Genomic DNA, 17,010 nt, shown 5'->3' with positions numbered 1-17,010 from the left:
AGCATTCCTTTGAGTTTTACTTCTAAGCTCATAGCAATGTACTTAGTGGAGAACTCTTAATTCTAGACTCAGATTATCAAGCATACTCCTAACATTTCTTCTCTTATAAAATGATAAACAAGGAAGAACGCGCTAATCACAGGCAAATTATGTTTCTAATCTAAGTCTCAAGCTCCTCAGTTATTTCAAGCCACATGCATAATAAGCAGGATGCTAGCTATAAACAATTAAGCAGAAACATGCATTCTGAGCACAACCAGTAATAATATTTGCCCACAGCCACAACAATTACATCCACCGATCTGCTGGGATTACCCAGAAAATCCAGATCGGTGTCTATTACGCACGCGAAACCGGTTCCACGTACCAAAATAAAATGGCTTAACTTTCGGGCGGGCCTCAAGACACGACTCTATTGTTAACTCTCATATAAGAAAGGAGAACATAAACAACACTTACAAATTTTCGCTGACATAGGCAAAGGTAGATCACATCATCAAATATCAATCAAGATATGCTTATCTTCTGGTGCCGCGCTAGTAGAAGCAGTGTGCCGCGCAGATCTCAGCATCATGTGCATACCTTGTCCCTGTTCCTCGCCTGCAGTCGCTTTCTTCAGGGCATCATACTTCTCGTCCAGAGCGGCATATGTGACACAGGCTTTGGTATACGCCTCCTGTGCTTTGCGCGCCACCTTTTGACATTTTTTAGCATAAGCAGTCACTTCAGCTAATTCCCTCTCTAGCTCAGTCATATCAGTCACTAATGCAACATTCTCGGCAGCAACATTCTGGTACTTGGTGGTCATCACTTCTAGCTTCCTCTTGTCAGCCCCCCACGCAGCTCGCATACACCCCAGTTCGACGTGAGGGTTATCATCAGTCTCGGTGTTTTGCACAACATCTTTTAATTTATCATACCCAAGAAAACTGCATGAACGGTTTCTGAGCGATTGCCTCGAAAGCATTACCACAACAACTTAGCGTGTCAGGAACTCACCAAACAAGCGGCCATATCCATCGTCCCCAACAGCGTCTCCATGTCCTCCTCTTTCACCTCTGCCTTGTCACCATCCAACACGATTCCCTTCAGAACACTAGTCGCTATGGGTGCCGAGTGGAAGCTACAGTCCGAGCGTTTCACCATACGCTTCTTCCCCGTCTTCCCTAGGTAGTAGAATTCGCTCCCCACATCCCCACATCGCGGGGACGAACTCTCACCAGCGACTTGGCGACCTTGCCTCAGTCGCTACGCTCCGCAAAGATGGCGAAGCGCCTACCCTACGGCTGTGGCGACCTAAACACAATGCCGCCAGCCGGACGACCAGCTCTCGTAGGTCGTTTGTGACCCTTGGCTCCTACAGCAGCAGCCTTTCCTCTTACCACGATCACCATGCACATGAGGATCGAATTCCATCTCCTCCATTATCAGAGGCGACATCTCCCTCACACTCCCTTCTCCTCTCACATATGGGCAACACCTTGCCATGGTCAAACCTATGAACAGAGATATTATTGCATGAGCTACAGTTGTACACCAAGTCCTTCTCAACGGAGTAGCATTCACAAATGAAAATAAACATACCTGTAGAAGCAGCGACGAAGGTAATGCACAGTGATGGGGCAGAGCGATAGGGCAGAAAAGAGCTAAGACAAGAAGCCAAGCAAATACCTTTTGGTATTCTACGAACAGTTTATTTAATATGTAACGTCTTTTCCCTAAGCGCCTCATAATTACCTTGAGACGCCAAACGCCACCTACCCGCCATCATTATGTTCTTTGGACCGCTCGTTTTCCTACACGTGTCACACACATGAGGGAATACTGCTGTTTGCAGCACTGAACACAACACAATTCGTCCTGCTTTATGTACGAGAACCCAGCGATTTGGTGGCATCATTACGAGCAACACCAAACAACTGAAGACAGGTTACCGACAGGACGCTCATACAAGCTTACTGGTCATTTGCAAGGCAAGTATCACCGCAGTACAACCGCCATGCATAGTTATAGCAGTATCATCATTCGTAAACACAATCAAGCAAGCGACACACCTACACAGTTGGGAAACAAACAACAAGCATAGCATATAAGTAAACAACGACCTGTTCCAACAGACCTGAACTACCATTCGTTCTTTAGCCGAATTGCTGAGACTACTCAGGAAATCCAACCCGGCTAAACAATATTCGTCATCACATGGTTACCCCAAACCAGTACGGGATACCAGCTCGTTCAAAGTAATAGCACATAAACGCAAGAAAGACGAACTGCCCAGGTTACCCCAGGAAACCAACTCTATTGTATCACAGCTTATAAGTTGGCAACATAACAAAACAAATTTACAACTCGCCATCTCTAGGCACACGGTTAACTTTCGGTAGCGGCGACTTTCATCAATTTCAACATCCCTCCCGTCAACCACAATAGACACTCCATCTAAATCCAAACTCATAAGCACATCAGACGCAACAACTTCAGCTCGCGGCGTCACGGCTTATGGAATGATCACTGAAGAAGCGAGCACACTACCGACATCTCCCCTTTTTTGTTCCCATGGGGAGACATCTGGCGTGCATGTTCCTCCTTCAAAGCATTATAGTCCGCTTCCAGCTCCACAAAGTCAGCATCCAGAACGTCATAAGCCTTTGTAGCGTCTTGAGGAACTTTCTTACAGTGTAAGGCATACTCGTTCAGCCTACCAATTTCCACAGTTGCTGCCAGAACATTCTCTTCAACTCCCTGCAGTTTTTGCCTCAGCTCTTCTGTTTCGGTATCTTTCAGCATCTTGGCCAGACTCAAAGCTTGATGTGCTTTCTTCAGGTCTTCCAGCTCCTCACGCTCCATCTTCGCGGCCTCCTGAACATTTTTCAGCTCGTCGGACAGCTTCACCACGGCTTCTCTATCTGCCTCCGCGAACTGAGCAATCTCTTCAACTTCTGAAACCCACTTACCAGCTGCAATTACACACATATGTTAATAACCAAGTCACAACAGCGTGCATAGGTGAACAGATACATCAAAAGACGACAAACCCACGTACCAGGCATTGCGCGACTTCCATTCGCTTCAGGTTATCAGCCAGCCCTCTCTCATCCAGCTCCTTACGATTGCCGTCCAGAGCTATCTGTTCTAGCAGACAGGCCGATACCTTACTCGACCTGAAGCTACAATCACTTCGCTTCACAGTTCGTTACGCCCCATTGTCGTCCAAATACACAAACTGTGACTCTAAGTCATCAGCAACCATAACAGCTTTTCCACTCACTTTGCGGGGAGCCTTCACTTTCGCCGGTGATCGGGTTCACGCCCGGTCGAGGCCGAGACGGACTGGACCCTGCCCCAAAAGTGGCCAAGTCCATGACCTGCTCCGGTCGCACCCGACTCCGGCGAGCAACCGTAGCACCAGCCGGACCACCATCAGAACTGCCCCCTGCACTGGAGCTCTCCCCAAGAGCGTGCCGCGCTACTTTTGCAACTCGGGCAACATCTTGCTCGCAGGCGTCATGTCGTCTCTTCTTCGACCTGCTCCTTGCACGAGGGTTGAAGACCACCATCTCCAACTCTACAGGAGCATCGATCGACCCCCCTTCAGGTCGGGAGCTTGACCCACCAACCCCTGCAGCACCACCTCCAGCAGGTCGTCTCGCGCCGCCACGAGCCCAATTCCTATCTTCCCGTGTTACCAAGTCACTCGTACGCATCTCCATCACCTCTCGCCTTGTCTGACCTCGAGCTCGATCCTTTTGAGCTTTTTTTTTTCCAGGATCGCAGGCCTACCCCTTTCCACAAAGAAATGAGCAACCTCGGGCAACTTCGCTTTTTGTTTTTCGCTTTCGAGTCACCAAGGCGAACCTCTCTATCTCCCCACGATCAGTTCGCGTCTTCACAGAAAAATCTATAGACAAAGCAAAAACATGGGCCTGTTAGAATAACTGTCAATCGTTAAGTAAAGCGACAAAAGAAAAATATTCCGACCCACCGGATATGTTATAAATCCTAGTTTGCAACCTACATCCGTTAGCACAGTAGTTGCCAACTAGCAGCAACGGCCTCTTTGTCCAGGCCTCATTGCTTACACCGTCGATCACAGCAGAGCGCATCGTCATCGTTTGCAAACTAAAGTTCAAATTACCAGATCGCCTCACAACATAATGCTCAACCATGTCGGATACCCCTATGTCGTATTCCTCACTCGCATTCAACAGGTCGAACACCTTAAACAATCACTAGGTGTTACCAACAAACTGACAAGGAGACTTCCAACAGTGAGCCAAGAAGTCACACACCAGTTTCGAGAACGATATTTGCATATGCGCTCTCAGCTGGCCCTTACAGATGATTACCCCCCCCCATTCGGCGGGTTGTACTCTTCACTACGTACATTTTCACTCAACTGTGGTTCGTGTATCTCTAGATCGGGGACGATGATCCCATACGCTGCCCTCAGTTCGGGGAACGAGCTCGCCGCACGACGATCCACCGTCCTAGGGGGCAACTCACTTGATGACGACATCTCCCCTCGACCTGACGTACTAGCCACGCCACCTTTTGACCCAGATCGAATATTACCCTCATCTACCCTAACCTCCTCATCCAACTCAGTCTGAATGCCAACACTCACCGATTCTTCATATCATCCCCATACTCTCCACAACTTAATGAAACCTCACGAACCTCTTCCGATCGAGTATCATCAGAATCAGACATTATAATGTTTCCTTTTTATCAATTACTCAGGCTTAAACCCTACAACCTAACACTGACCTACCTACTTAACAAATTGCACTTGAACGAGAGGAAAGCAAATTGAAAATGAAAAGGTAACAGCAACAGAAGCACTCACCTGAGGAACCCTAGCTTGCGTTTTTGCAGAAGAAGGAAATAGGAAATACTTTTTTGATTGTCCCAAATTTGATTTTGTACAAACCGCCCGTTCAGTTACCAAGAAGTTATGATTACAGCCTATGCCCTAGCCCGCACACGTGTTCCAAGGACCTGTCTTTTCAAGAGTTCCGAATAACGCGGCGACACGTCTCTTTACCAACTGCTACGATTCTGTCACGTGCCAATCATGGACTACATTCCCTTTCCCGCCAAATCATCATGCCACATGATTCAAAATTGACGGTATCCCAGTCAGATCGTCCACCACAGCTCGCTCATGCTCCACACGTTCTTTCGTTTTTCTCTCAACAGATCGTTTCCAGGGGCATAAACAATCTACTAAGAGGGGGCTGTGTAGGGGAGTAATATTCTCACTAAGGAATATCACACACTCGTGAAGCATAAGCGAACTCAGGACATCGACCTCCAAGACCGATCTGTGAGCAGCTCCCTTGTTAAGGCATACGCGCGCAACATAGGCGAGCCCAAGACATTGACCTCCAAGACCGATATGTGAGCAGCTCATTTCATGTAGGTGGTACGTTTAAGGTCGATCAAGGATGTCTCAGTACGAACAATCGGAGAACGCCTCAGATAAAGTCACCACCAGGTGTAATCATTACCAAAATCTTACTTGTACTTCCCACCACCGGAAAATAGGGACTACCGCGCCAACTCCCAATCAGCACACGACTTATACTAAAACCAGCCCAACACTCATTCACAATCTCCACCTTACACGTGTCTCTAGGATTGACACTTCCACAAGCCTATAAATACCACCTACTTGAACTACGTGAGACCTGATTCCTCTCTCCCCTGAAAAACCAAGAGAGGATACGTAGGCAGCTCGCTCATTAGCGAACTCGGTCTCTCCAGAAAACCTCAACCCATTCCCCTCTCTTGAATATCTCTAAAGGAAAACCAAAACGCCCCTTTACAGTCATCCTTTGTTTTAACGTGTCAACAGAAGATTTCTATCTAATTCATATGCCTCCTTTCGAGAGATCCGAACTTGATAATTTGATAGTGTTAGGTGAACGCCTCTCTGTTATTCAAGGCTCTTATGGTCAAGATATCTGGGTGATGAAAGATTACGGAGTACATAGCTCTTGGACTAAGGAATATGTATTTAGCGACAGTGTTAGTTCTTGGCTTTGTCATGAAGTTACGGATGGTAAGCTCTTGTTGCTTGATGATAACTTGAATCTTGGATACTATGACCTCCAAGAGAAGATTTTTAACTGTATCAAGATTCAGAATCTCCAAAAACAACCAGTGGTTATTAAATGTAACTTTCCAGTATATCTGACTGGAAGCCTCATTTCACCCAAGAGTATTCATTATCTTAGAAATTGGGCTCTAGACACTTTCTTTAGTGTGCTTTTTGTATAGAGAAAGACCAATATTATCTTTTGATTCTACTCCAATTTTAACAACACGTCACTTTTTGGGTGTATTAACTGTTTTTAAAACATTTTATTTCTCATTTTTACTCTTTTATTTATAACTGCCAATTTCTTCCACAAATAAATAATACAAAAATCTTATGTGCGCAGACTGTAGGTGTGTGTGTCAATCGAGGTCACTCATCAGGCAAGGGTGTGTGTGTATTGCTCCAAGATGTACTGCAATCAAATAATACAATTGTCTTAAAAAAAAACCATTTGTCTTTTCACAATTTCACAATTTGAATTACATCAAGCTTAAACATGTTATTTAAAATTATCAGAGATGCATTTTAAATTGTTAAAGCTGTATTGAAATTAGTTGTAATCAATATTTTTTCAGTTTTTGAAGTTGATGTTTTCCACATTGTTTTGGTCTCTCCAGAAATTCATCTCACTTTTAATTGGAATTTTGTAGATTTCGGATGAATTTTAGTTATTTGATTAACCCACTACTCTTTTGGTAACTAATTTAGTTCCTAATTTTTTTTTTGTTGGTAGTTGGCTTCTTTAGTTGGGACTAATAAAAAATGTCAAAATTGTAAAAGTCAGTCTAAAATTTGAGACAGATGTCAAATTTCAGTTTTTATGGAGAAAAAACAAAAAAAAAAATTTTTTGCTATTTCCTTTGCATCTGTGTACCTATACCCAATTTCCTCCTTTATTATCACCGACGATGAATCAATATCTAACTACGAGATTTCTGTATTTGTGGAGTTCAAATGATTACAATTTATGAGAAGTTTATTGACTTTTTCCGTTAGATTTTCTGTTGTTGTGCCGAATTGCTGATACTCCACATTTCACAAATGTCATTTTGACGCTTAAAATGCTGTTGTCTAATTTACAGAAATTTGCTTTGTTTTGGACCTTGCAAAGTTTTGTAAATGTTGTTCTTTCCTTTGTCAGGCCTCGCAATTAAAATTCTCTGTGCAGTAGATTTTCTGGGTAAGTTCTATCATCTCTTCTTTGTCCGGGCCAGCTTATGCGCACCTTGACTAATCCCGGGGCCTTATGCGCACCTTTCGACCGGGTACTGCCTTGCCCATGGCCTTTACTCACGTTTAACTGAAACTTTGATTATCTAAGGTATCTTATTCTTGCGCTATAAGTTGATTCACCTCTGGACTCTCTATACAGTCATTTAAGAATATATTGCACTGTCGCATATGCCACAATGCACGTAAGGAAAAGCAGCTTAAATCGCTAAGCGATTCCAAGTGTCCATGTTTAAGGACAAGTGAATCCATCATACTGATGAACATACAACCCACAACAAACCATTGCTAATGGAGAAGATTGTTGACGGTTTGAAAGATAAAAATGACAGAGATATCTATGGGGTCGGATGGGCCTGATTCTGAACTGTATGCAGTATCTATTAGGTTTTTGGCACACATGATCAAACACAGTATAAACATCGTACCGAAGTTTTTTTATAAACCCAGAGAATGTCAAAACAAAGAGGTAAACAGAGAAACCACGTACAAGTTGGTTCTAACGTCGTCCCCTTCATTAAGGGGTGCCGTTTCTGACCAACCCAATTTTGGAACACACGGTAGAACTATGTATAGGTAATTTTTATCATGGTATGCCAGCCTACCAAACTTGTAGTTTTATCTCAAAGGCTCAAAGGGACTTCTCAACACGACCAATGAAGCTTAGGAACAGGGTAACTATCAACTAACACCGAACGCTGTCATAATGACACGTTCAAAATGTGAATTCACTAATGATACAGGAAGCCATCAGCCATGTGTTCGTGTAAACTGGATGGAGATGATGGACCGAGAAGAATATACTTAAAAATCAAAACACCACCACTGGGCATGTTAATTAATCAGCAAAAATAAAAACGAATGAATGGGGAATAAAACATGTCCAACAATAGAAGTTCCTAAAGAATGCAGTTTGAGTGCCTGTGACCCTCAAGAATAATAACTTAGCCTACCTATTAGTTGGCACTTTGCAGTAGTAACATGTTTTCGTACCAACTATCAAGAGTCATGTAGAGAAAATTTACGCGACGCATACCTACTGAGTACATCTGCTAGGTGGAAAAGTAAATAAAATAAAGATCGGTAGAGGATGAAAATAAAACCTATACTGCAAATCTGCAATCGATAATACAAAAAAAAAAGATAGCAGGTATTTCATCTTGTCCACAAAACAGAGTTACAACAATAACCAAGTATACCATAACAAAAGGCCCAAAATGATTAGGTAAACTGAAAGATAAAATAACTAGTGATAAGTAAATGATAACCTGCTAACTGTTCTTTAAGAAAGGAATGCAAGTAGGCCATGCTGGAAGTGAGTAGGGAAAAAGCCTGAGATAGAAGTTGCAAAATGTACTGGGATGAAGATCACTGATATGTTCTAACCTTCTCTTGTTCACACAATATAAAGCCGCCTTATATGGATTGATCCCCACAAAAACAAGCTGGTAAGCTGCTTGATGAAAACCCAATATTTTAAATCTTAATCTCACTTGAGGCTGATTTGTAGAGATTCTCTTCGGGTCATTTATCAAGTTTTCAACTTCAATAGTCTGACTTAAACAAAACTCAAGTCCATCAACAAGAACCCACACAAAAAAGCATGTCTGGTTTCTCTCAGTAACATATACAGATCCACCTGAAACCCCCAAATGTAAAATCCATCTTCCGAAAATATCACTATGGGGCAACTTTACAAAACATATACTCTCCTTCTTCACATCATAAACAACCATGTTCCCATCTTCTTGCAGCCAATACACCGACCCATTTAACAAAGTCATACAATTAAATTCCTTGGATAACCAATTATAATAACAAGTGTTGCACTTATACCATTTACCTGCCTTTGAACTGAATATCTCTACTTGTAAGAAATTGGGGTTTTCTTTACAGAAACAATAGACCATAAACTCTGTCTTTTGAGCACAAAGCTCATCTAAATTATAACAATGCAATAACGCACTAGCTCCATAATCGCAATGTTTGGGTTCAGGCAAAGCAACCCATTGTTTCGTAACGGGATTACAAACAAAATAACAAATTGGGGTACTTGAAACATAGTCCAAACCACTCAGCTTCGGCTTCTTCGCACAAAGTAAAAGCCCATTGTTCGAATCGACAACATAAACAGACCCATTAATTTCACTCAAAAAACTTAAACCCTTATTCAACACATTCAAATCATTAGTATCATTTAAACTACCAGTACTAAGAAACTTAACATGCCCATCATCATTTGGGTCTACAATGTTACCTGTTCTGTAGAAAAACCCAGTGAGTGAAGGTGGGAGTGACTTTGACCTCTTTATATACCTGTTAATGAAAGATTGATCAGAAATGAGACTTTGCCAGTTTTTGCAAACACATTTTGATCGAAAAAGGGTTTTTGCATGGGCTCTGATGAGTATCTCTAGGATTAATTCTTCACAGAATATTTGAGTTTCGTCACTAACATCAACATGGAGTTTTTTCTCTTGTTGTTTTTCTTCTTCTTTCATTTTTTTTGACAAAAGCTTAAACCCTAACAAGAACCCTTTTCAGTGAAATGAGAAATGGTAAAGTTAAAACAAAATAAAAAAAATCACTTATTTATAAGTAATGAAATGGAACTTTTTTGGTCATGTAATAAAAATTAGTATTGGGGAAATTTGCTACCTTAGGAAATATGTGTTAATTTCTGAAAAAAGGTTACAGAGTTTAAGAGCCTATTTTTTAATACTAATAAATGGTACAGATAATTCCTCTTTCAAGAAATTAATTGCTTTCTTGGCAGTATGAATTGGCCAATCTGTTATCTGTACATGTGGTTAGGACTTAGGGTGCACTCATAGCTATAGTTAGTAAATTTGTGGATGGCAAAAATTCGGTACGGAAATTATTCATCAAAAATCCGAAAATTGGGATTTTATTTCATTTAAAATTCGGTCATATTTGATTGCATTATAAATTTAGAAGGTAATATTTTGTCCAAATTGTAGTGTGTTTTTTTCATTTAAAAGATATGAACTTTATTATTCGGTAATTATAAACCTAGATTATAGAATTCGAATATTAATCTTTAAGTTTGAAACGTTTATTTTATTATTTGTATTACTAGCTATGGCTGCACTATCATGGTTTTTATGTTTGGTACCTATATGGACCTTACGGCACAAAGTAGTTGGACCAACCACAAAAGTGTGTATAAGGGTGGTATCCATTGGAAAAGCTAGGAATTAGCAATGCTGATGAGTAATGATCCTTCACACTTTTGTAAGTTTTAGGGGTCCTCTTTTGGACTGATTTGAAGATTTTGTACTTGGTACGGTAGCTGATTGAATCGGACTGCTCTAAAACGTTGTGGTCATTAGGGACTGATTGATACAGTGATACATCATACATCTCATCCCATAATCCCAACTTGACTTAATGGATTTACAAGGTAGGGCATGAAGGCGATACACATCGTTTCTGTAGACATCACAAATATTTTTTTTCGCTAACAACATTTCTCATATATTAAAGAAAAAAATACATAGAAGGGTATCGAACTATACCCGAAATCAAACATTGAGGTTTTTTTTTTTTTTTTTTCAGCAAGTTTGGGTATCCATGTGTACCACGTTTTGCAACGTTTGGTTCTGTTTCACTTCCGTCTCTTTTTTTCACTTGTGGTACATTTTTTTTTTTTATCAAATTATTTTCCTATATGGCTATGTAAAAGTTGTCTGTGGTACGCTGACATACAGAATCCTACAAAATCGACATATATCGATTATTCAGCAGATATCGCTATAGCAACCTAGTGAATATTTCAAAAAGAAAAAAAAATTATTTTGATCCTTCAAGTTTCTCTAATGGCAGAAAGAGAATTGACGATGGTTTAAGGTGGCGGCTTCATTGTTTGAACTGCCCCACCATCTTTGGCTTTCAATTTATTACTTTCGAAAAAACATGCGATACACTATCAAAAAAAGAAAAAACATGGCGATAACAAAAGAAGGATAAAGCCAAAAACTCTCTTCGTCTTCTTTTCTTCTCTAATTTATGTTTTCTTTTTGTTGACACAAGTTCCACTTTGGACTACTCGCTCATTCAATCAAAGATTAAGTTGATTGGTTTAGATAAAGCTATCACTACCCACAATAAATCATCAACTCAAAAATTTTCCGATTCCGATTAGAGATTTGGGTTTTCAATTTTCATTTCCGATTCCAAAGTCCAAACTATAAGTTTGAAAGGAGGAATCAAGAAAGAAATAATTTTTAAGTGTTTGGGATTTGGATATGTTTTTATTGGTAAATGTTTGGGGTTTAGATCTTGAATAACTATTTAAGCCGCAACCTTCTTCTCAGATCTGTTTATTTTTTGGGTCTTGAAGAACCGGGTTTTAATCGGGTTATCCGAAATTGAAAATGACAGAGTACCCGACCCGACCCAAATGAACACCCCCTACCGTGTGGCAACGATGTGGCAAGTTTTACATAGCCACATAGGAAAATAATTAGAGAAAATGAAAAATAGCGTGCCACGTGTGAAAAAAATGGACGGAAATGAAACATAACCAAACGTTGCAAAACGTGGTACACATGGATACCCAAACTTACTGAAAAAAAAAAAGATAAAACCCCAATGTTTGATTTCGGGTATAGTTCGATATCTTTCTATGTATTTTTTCCTATATTAAAATATCAAGGGAACAATACTACTGTCCAATAGGTATTGTGGAAGCAGACTCACATCCTGGCCATGGAATGCCCATTGAGCCAGCTCATGAGCCTCTCCATTATACCTCCTATTAATCCACCTAAATTTACATAAGTTAAGAGGCCTACATAGATCCTCTATCAAAAGCTTAATAGGTTATAGTTTCTAACTATAAGAGTTATGCTCCAAAGGAGATATAACATTTTGAATTGTTAACAAACTATCTCCCTCAAACAAAATAGAGTTCTCTCCTGTACTTCGAGCAAGCTTCGCTGCAATCTCCAAGGCCACCATCTCAGCCTCCTCCACATCTACTGCTCTGAACCTCCTGATCGCTGCTCCCTTTAGGGTGCCTTCGTTATCCCAAGCCAAGGCTCCAGCTACCGCATCTCCTGTCCCCCTATCAAAAGCAGCATCAAACCTTATTAGTATAGTCTCTAATTCAATAACAGGAAATAACTCATTATAAGGGCTAGTGTTATGAATCCTAGTTTGTCTTATTTGGGAACTATTGTTCGCTACTCCCTGATTATCTCCAAAGGCTTTGAGACATCTCATCCATAGGGCTGTTGTTCTTCTGAGTAAACCCTATCTGGTGCTGGCTATGCCTTTGAACTTAGCCTTGTTCCTAGTCTCCCATATGCCTTGTAGTATAAGGAGAGCCAATTCAAACTTCCTTTTTCAGCAATACCTTGATCTGCCTCCTTAGTCCACTGTACAAGCATATCAACCCAATCTCTTATAATGTAGTGGCCCAGCTCATCTACCCCCCAAGTTAGAGGGAAACCAAACAGATTTAGATCATTCGCACTTAAAGAAAATATGTATAGGGGTCCTCTTGCTCCATCCAGCACAAAGGACAAGAAAACTCTCCTTTAATCTCTCTTCTCCTTAGCAAATCCCCAGTTGGAAGGATCCCCATGTACAACTTCCATAGAAACAAATGTATGTTGGCTGGGACTGGAGCTTTCCAGATAGCTTTGATGGTATTAATGTTGAAAGAGGAGGAATGTTCCATGCCACCATTCCCTACCATTCTTTGATAGGCAGATTTGACAGACAAAATACCAATTATGGTATTTATCCATCTAATAATATCTTTTTCCGCAAACCGAGGTCTAATCATATCATGACTTGCTTTATAAAGTTTCCAATAGTAGATGGGAATAGGTGATCAATCCTATTAGTGTCCCATCCACTACCATCAGCCAAAATAATATCCTTAACTTTGAGAGTTTGAAGGTCTAGTCGCAAAGGAAGGAGACCATTAATAAGGATAGGTTGATTATTAAGACTGAGCCAAGGATAGCTCATGACCAACACTTCCTCACCCTTACCAATGCCCCAGATACAACCCTCAAAGACTTTCTGACCAACTTTATGGACCACTTTCCAAAACCAAAAGGCATATGGAGGATGGTTCTTTTTAACATCAAACCAGTTCCTACCATATATAGCCCTGAAAGTTCTGGCCCATATAGACTTTTTATCAGTGAGAGCTTTCCAAGAAAGCTTCGCTAGCATAGCTTGATTCATATCATGTGCTTTTCTTAAGTCTAAGCCACCACTAGCTTTAGGTTTGCATATTCTATCCCACCAAATTAATAGTGTGGATTCTTTTGCTATCTTCTGTGCCATGCCACAAAAAGTTCCTACATGCCTTATCAATTTTCTCACAAGTGGAACTAGCTTAGGGAGGAGATATGTAGACATAGCAAAGAGAGGAGTTGCTTGAACAACTGACTGAATCAGAGTAGTTTTGCCATCCAGGGACAGAACTTTAGCCTTCCATCCTTTAATCTTTCCATGGACTTTATCCACCAGATAATCAAAATCATCACTCTTTTTCCTAGATAAAACTATAGGTACTCATAGATATTTCTCATGATAATAAAAAAACCGCATTTTCCAAAACTTTTTAAAAATCTTTTTATGTCTACTATGCACATTTTTACTACAAAAAATATTAGACTTATCATAATTAATCATTTGACCAGAGATATCACAATAGTCATCTAAAACTTTTTTCAACTTACCATTTTCTACTAAATTAGCTTTGGTAAACAAAATCAGATCATCAACATAAAGTAAATGAGTAATAGGTGGTGCATTCCTTCTAATCTTGATACCATGCAAATCCTTAGAGTGTTCAGCAGAGGCTATCATCCTAGATAAGGCCTCAAAGACAAGAATGAACAAGTAAGGGGAGAGAGGATCTCCCTGTCTGAGGCCTCTACTAGGAATTACAGACTCTAAGGGGGCACCATTAAGCAAAACTTTAAAAGAAACAGTAGATAAACATTAAGAGATAAGCAATCTCCATTTTTCATTAAACCCCAACTTTTGAAAAATGTTATCAATAAAGGACCATTCCACCCTGTCATAGGCTTTAGACATATCCATCTTTAACACAACAAACTTTTTTTTAGTTTTCATCTTTTTCATAGTATTAAAAATCTCGCAGGCCAAACCTATATTATCCTTTATACTTCTACCTTTAATAAAAGCCCCTTGAAAATGAGAAACAATCTTATTTATATGAGCTTTTAACCTTATAACAAGGATCTTAGAGATAATCTTGTAACAAAAATTGCATAAGCTTATAGGTCTAAACTTATAAACATGGTAAGGATTGGAAATCTTAGGAATGAGAGTAAGGAAGGTTTCATTTAAACTAAGGTTCATCCTACCATTGGTAAAAATATCCTTAACACAAGCATTTATACTATTTCCTACCACATCCCAACATTGTTGATAAAAGATCCCTTGGAACCCATCCGGTCCAGGTGATTTCAAGGCCCCAAGTTTTTTAACAACATGTCAAATATCATCATCAGAGGGACAAGTAGTAAGGATCTGATTCTCCCTATCAGTAATGCAAGGTTTAAACAAATCTAAAATATTATAATTTTCCATAGGATGCACAAATTCAAAAATATTATCAAAATAAGAGTTAACAGATGCTCTTACATTGTTCCTACCTTCTTGCCAGATACCATTATCATCCTTAATTTTATCAATACTATTCTTTCTTCTTTTATAAACAGTAGATAGGTGAAAAAACTTAGTGTTTCTACCATCTTCTTTAATCCAGTGTTGACTAGATTTCTGTTTCCAAAAAGCTTCTTCTTTTTCATACCAATCAAACATCACCCTTTTTAGCATCTTAGCTTTTTCATGATTATCAGGATTAAAAGGATTTTGAAATACTCTATCTAGCTCTTTTTGGGTTTGTTTGATATTAGAGAAAATATTCTCAAAAACTTTCTTATTCCAAATCTTAAAGGTTATGGGCAGTCTTTTTTAACTTATGAATCACATTCCAATTAGGTAAATCATGAGTTATAGAGTTCCAAGCTTTATCTATTTCAGGTTTACAGGAGGCATCTTTCAACCACATATTATAGAATCTATAAGGTTTATCCGCAAGGTCTTCAGAAACTTTAAGATTTCTCATCAAGGATAAGTGATCAGAAGTAGCATTAACAATATTTTTAACTATCATATTAGGGAAAAAAATCAATCCAATCATGTGAAGCTAGAGCACGATCAAGTCTTTCTAAGATATTATCTTTTATCCTCCTGTTATTATTCTAAGTGAACTTTGGGCCTTTATAGTCCAAGTCCACTAATCCAAGATCATCAATCACAGAGTTAAAATCAGACATGCATTTAGAGAAATTCGACCTCCCTCAAATTTTCTCATCTAAAGTTCTAATAGCATTAAAATCTCCAAAAACCAACCAAGTCCCAGGTATATAAGGGGCACACTCTCTCAATTCTGTCCAGAATCTATGTCTCATATTAGCATTTGGTTCCCCATAGACAAAAGAAAAATACCAGGGATCAGTACTATGATAATTAATAAGTTTACTTGAGATTTGGTTAGTCATAGCCCCTAGCACTTCCAGGTTAACTCCAACCTTCCATAAGATAGCCAGCCCTCCACGAAGTCCCGCAACAGGAACACAAAACACATTATCATACTTTAGCACTTTACCTAACTTACTTATCCTATCATCCTTCACTTTAGTTTCAGACAAACATATAATATCCGATTGGTGTTGACGAACTAGATCCTTTATATTTTGAACTGCCGTAGAGGAACCCATTCCCCGGCAATTCCAGGCGTGAATCATTTTTGACGAGGCAACTGTTTGGGGACAGCTACCGCGAACCCTGGAAGACCACACATACCTCCACTACTACCGGACTTAGCACTGACACTCATACTCTTATCTCCACAATACCCACTATTAGAGCCCCTTGGGTCTTTTGAGTTGTTACCTTTGCTTTGTTGCTTGAACTTGAGTTGACGACAACACCTCACAGATGAACCATCCATGGTCAGAGGCAGAGGTTGAGAGATATTGTCCTCAGAATCATAACCAGTCCCATCTTGACTTCCTTGAACCAAATATATCAGCACATTCCCAACCGACACCTCCTCATGTTGGTCACCATTATACATTACCATATCTTGTTCAGACTCTTCAAAAGGTTCTTCTTCATCAGAGAACGCATCCGATGGTATCTCCTCTTCAGGAATATCAGGTCCTGAGACTTCCAATGGTACACTAGAGTCCAGAGAATGATTTGAGAAAGATGGCTCACTTGACTCCATAGTATCACTCGACACCGATATGATAGGGGCATCCTCCGGGATCAGCAAGTGCCCTAAACCCCTAGCTCGCAAATCATCTGCTTCCCTTTTAGCCTTCTTCGAGTTCTTTTCAGCCTTTCTTATACTCTTTCTTTCCCAATCGTTGTTTTCCATGTCTACTTCTTTTGTTCCTGTACTTGTTCTCAACTTCCTCTTAGAACCCACACAAACCCCTTGCAACTTCCTATTATCTCTTTTTACCCCACTCTTTCTCGAACCCCAAAAAGCCAGCGTCTTGTACCCCTTTCTATGTGTAGGTAGACCAATGAATCGGAAGCTAAGATAAGTTGGACCTAGAGGGAGATTGGTATACCCAGACCCATCT

At 40.1% G+C, this 17,010-nt stretch overlaps 2 protein-coding genes across 2 annotated transcripts; both read right to left on the bottom strand.

The window, feature by feature from the left end:
- Window positions 1–2,508: 2,508 nt before the first annotated feature.
- Window positions 2,509–3,255, bottom strand: LOC147502549 (uncharacterized). The gene is made up of 2 exons (XM_086604558.1): window positions 3,044–3,255; window positions 2,509–2,957 (listed from the first exon to the last, which is right to left on the bottom strand). Exons 1-2 carry the CDS (start codon window positions 3,048–3,050, stop codon window positions 2,509–2,511), a joined length of 456 nt encoding a protein of 151 aa, XP_086460684.1. The 5' UTR covers window positions 3,051–3,255.
- Window positions 3,256–8,604: 5,349 nt separating this feature from the next.
- Window positions 8,605–9,834, bottom strand: LOC147502548 (F-box protein At5g03970-like). The gene has a single exon (XM_086604556.1). It carries the CDS (start codon window positions 9,832–9,834, stop codon window positions 8,605–8,607), a length of 1,230 nt encoding a protein of 409 aa, XP_086460682.1.
- Between the last annotated feature and the right edge of the window lie 7,176 nt (window positions 9,835–17,010).

The sequence above is a fragment of the Coptis chinensis genome, chromosome 4 (genome assembly GCF_015680905.1).
Source record: "Coptis chinensis isolate HL-2020 chromosome 4, ASM1568090v1, whole genome shotgun sequence".
Classification (NCBI taxonomy): Eukaryota; Viridiplantae; Streptophyta; class Magnoliopsida; order Ranunculales; family Ranunculaceae; genus Coptis; species Coptis chinensis.
Note: the sequence above shows the minus strand (reverse complement) of the source record. Positions and strands in the feature narration are given on the sequence as shown.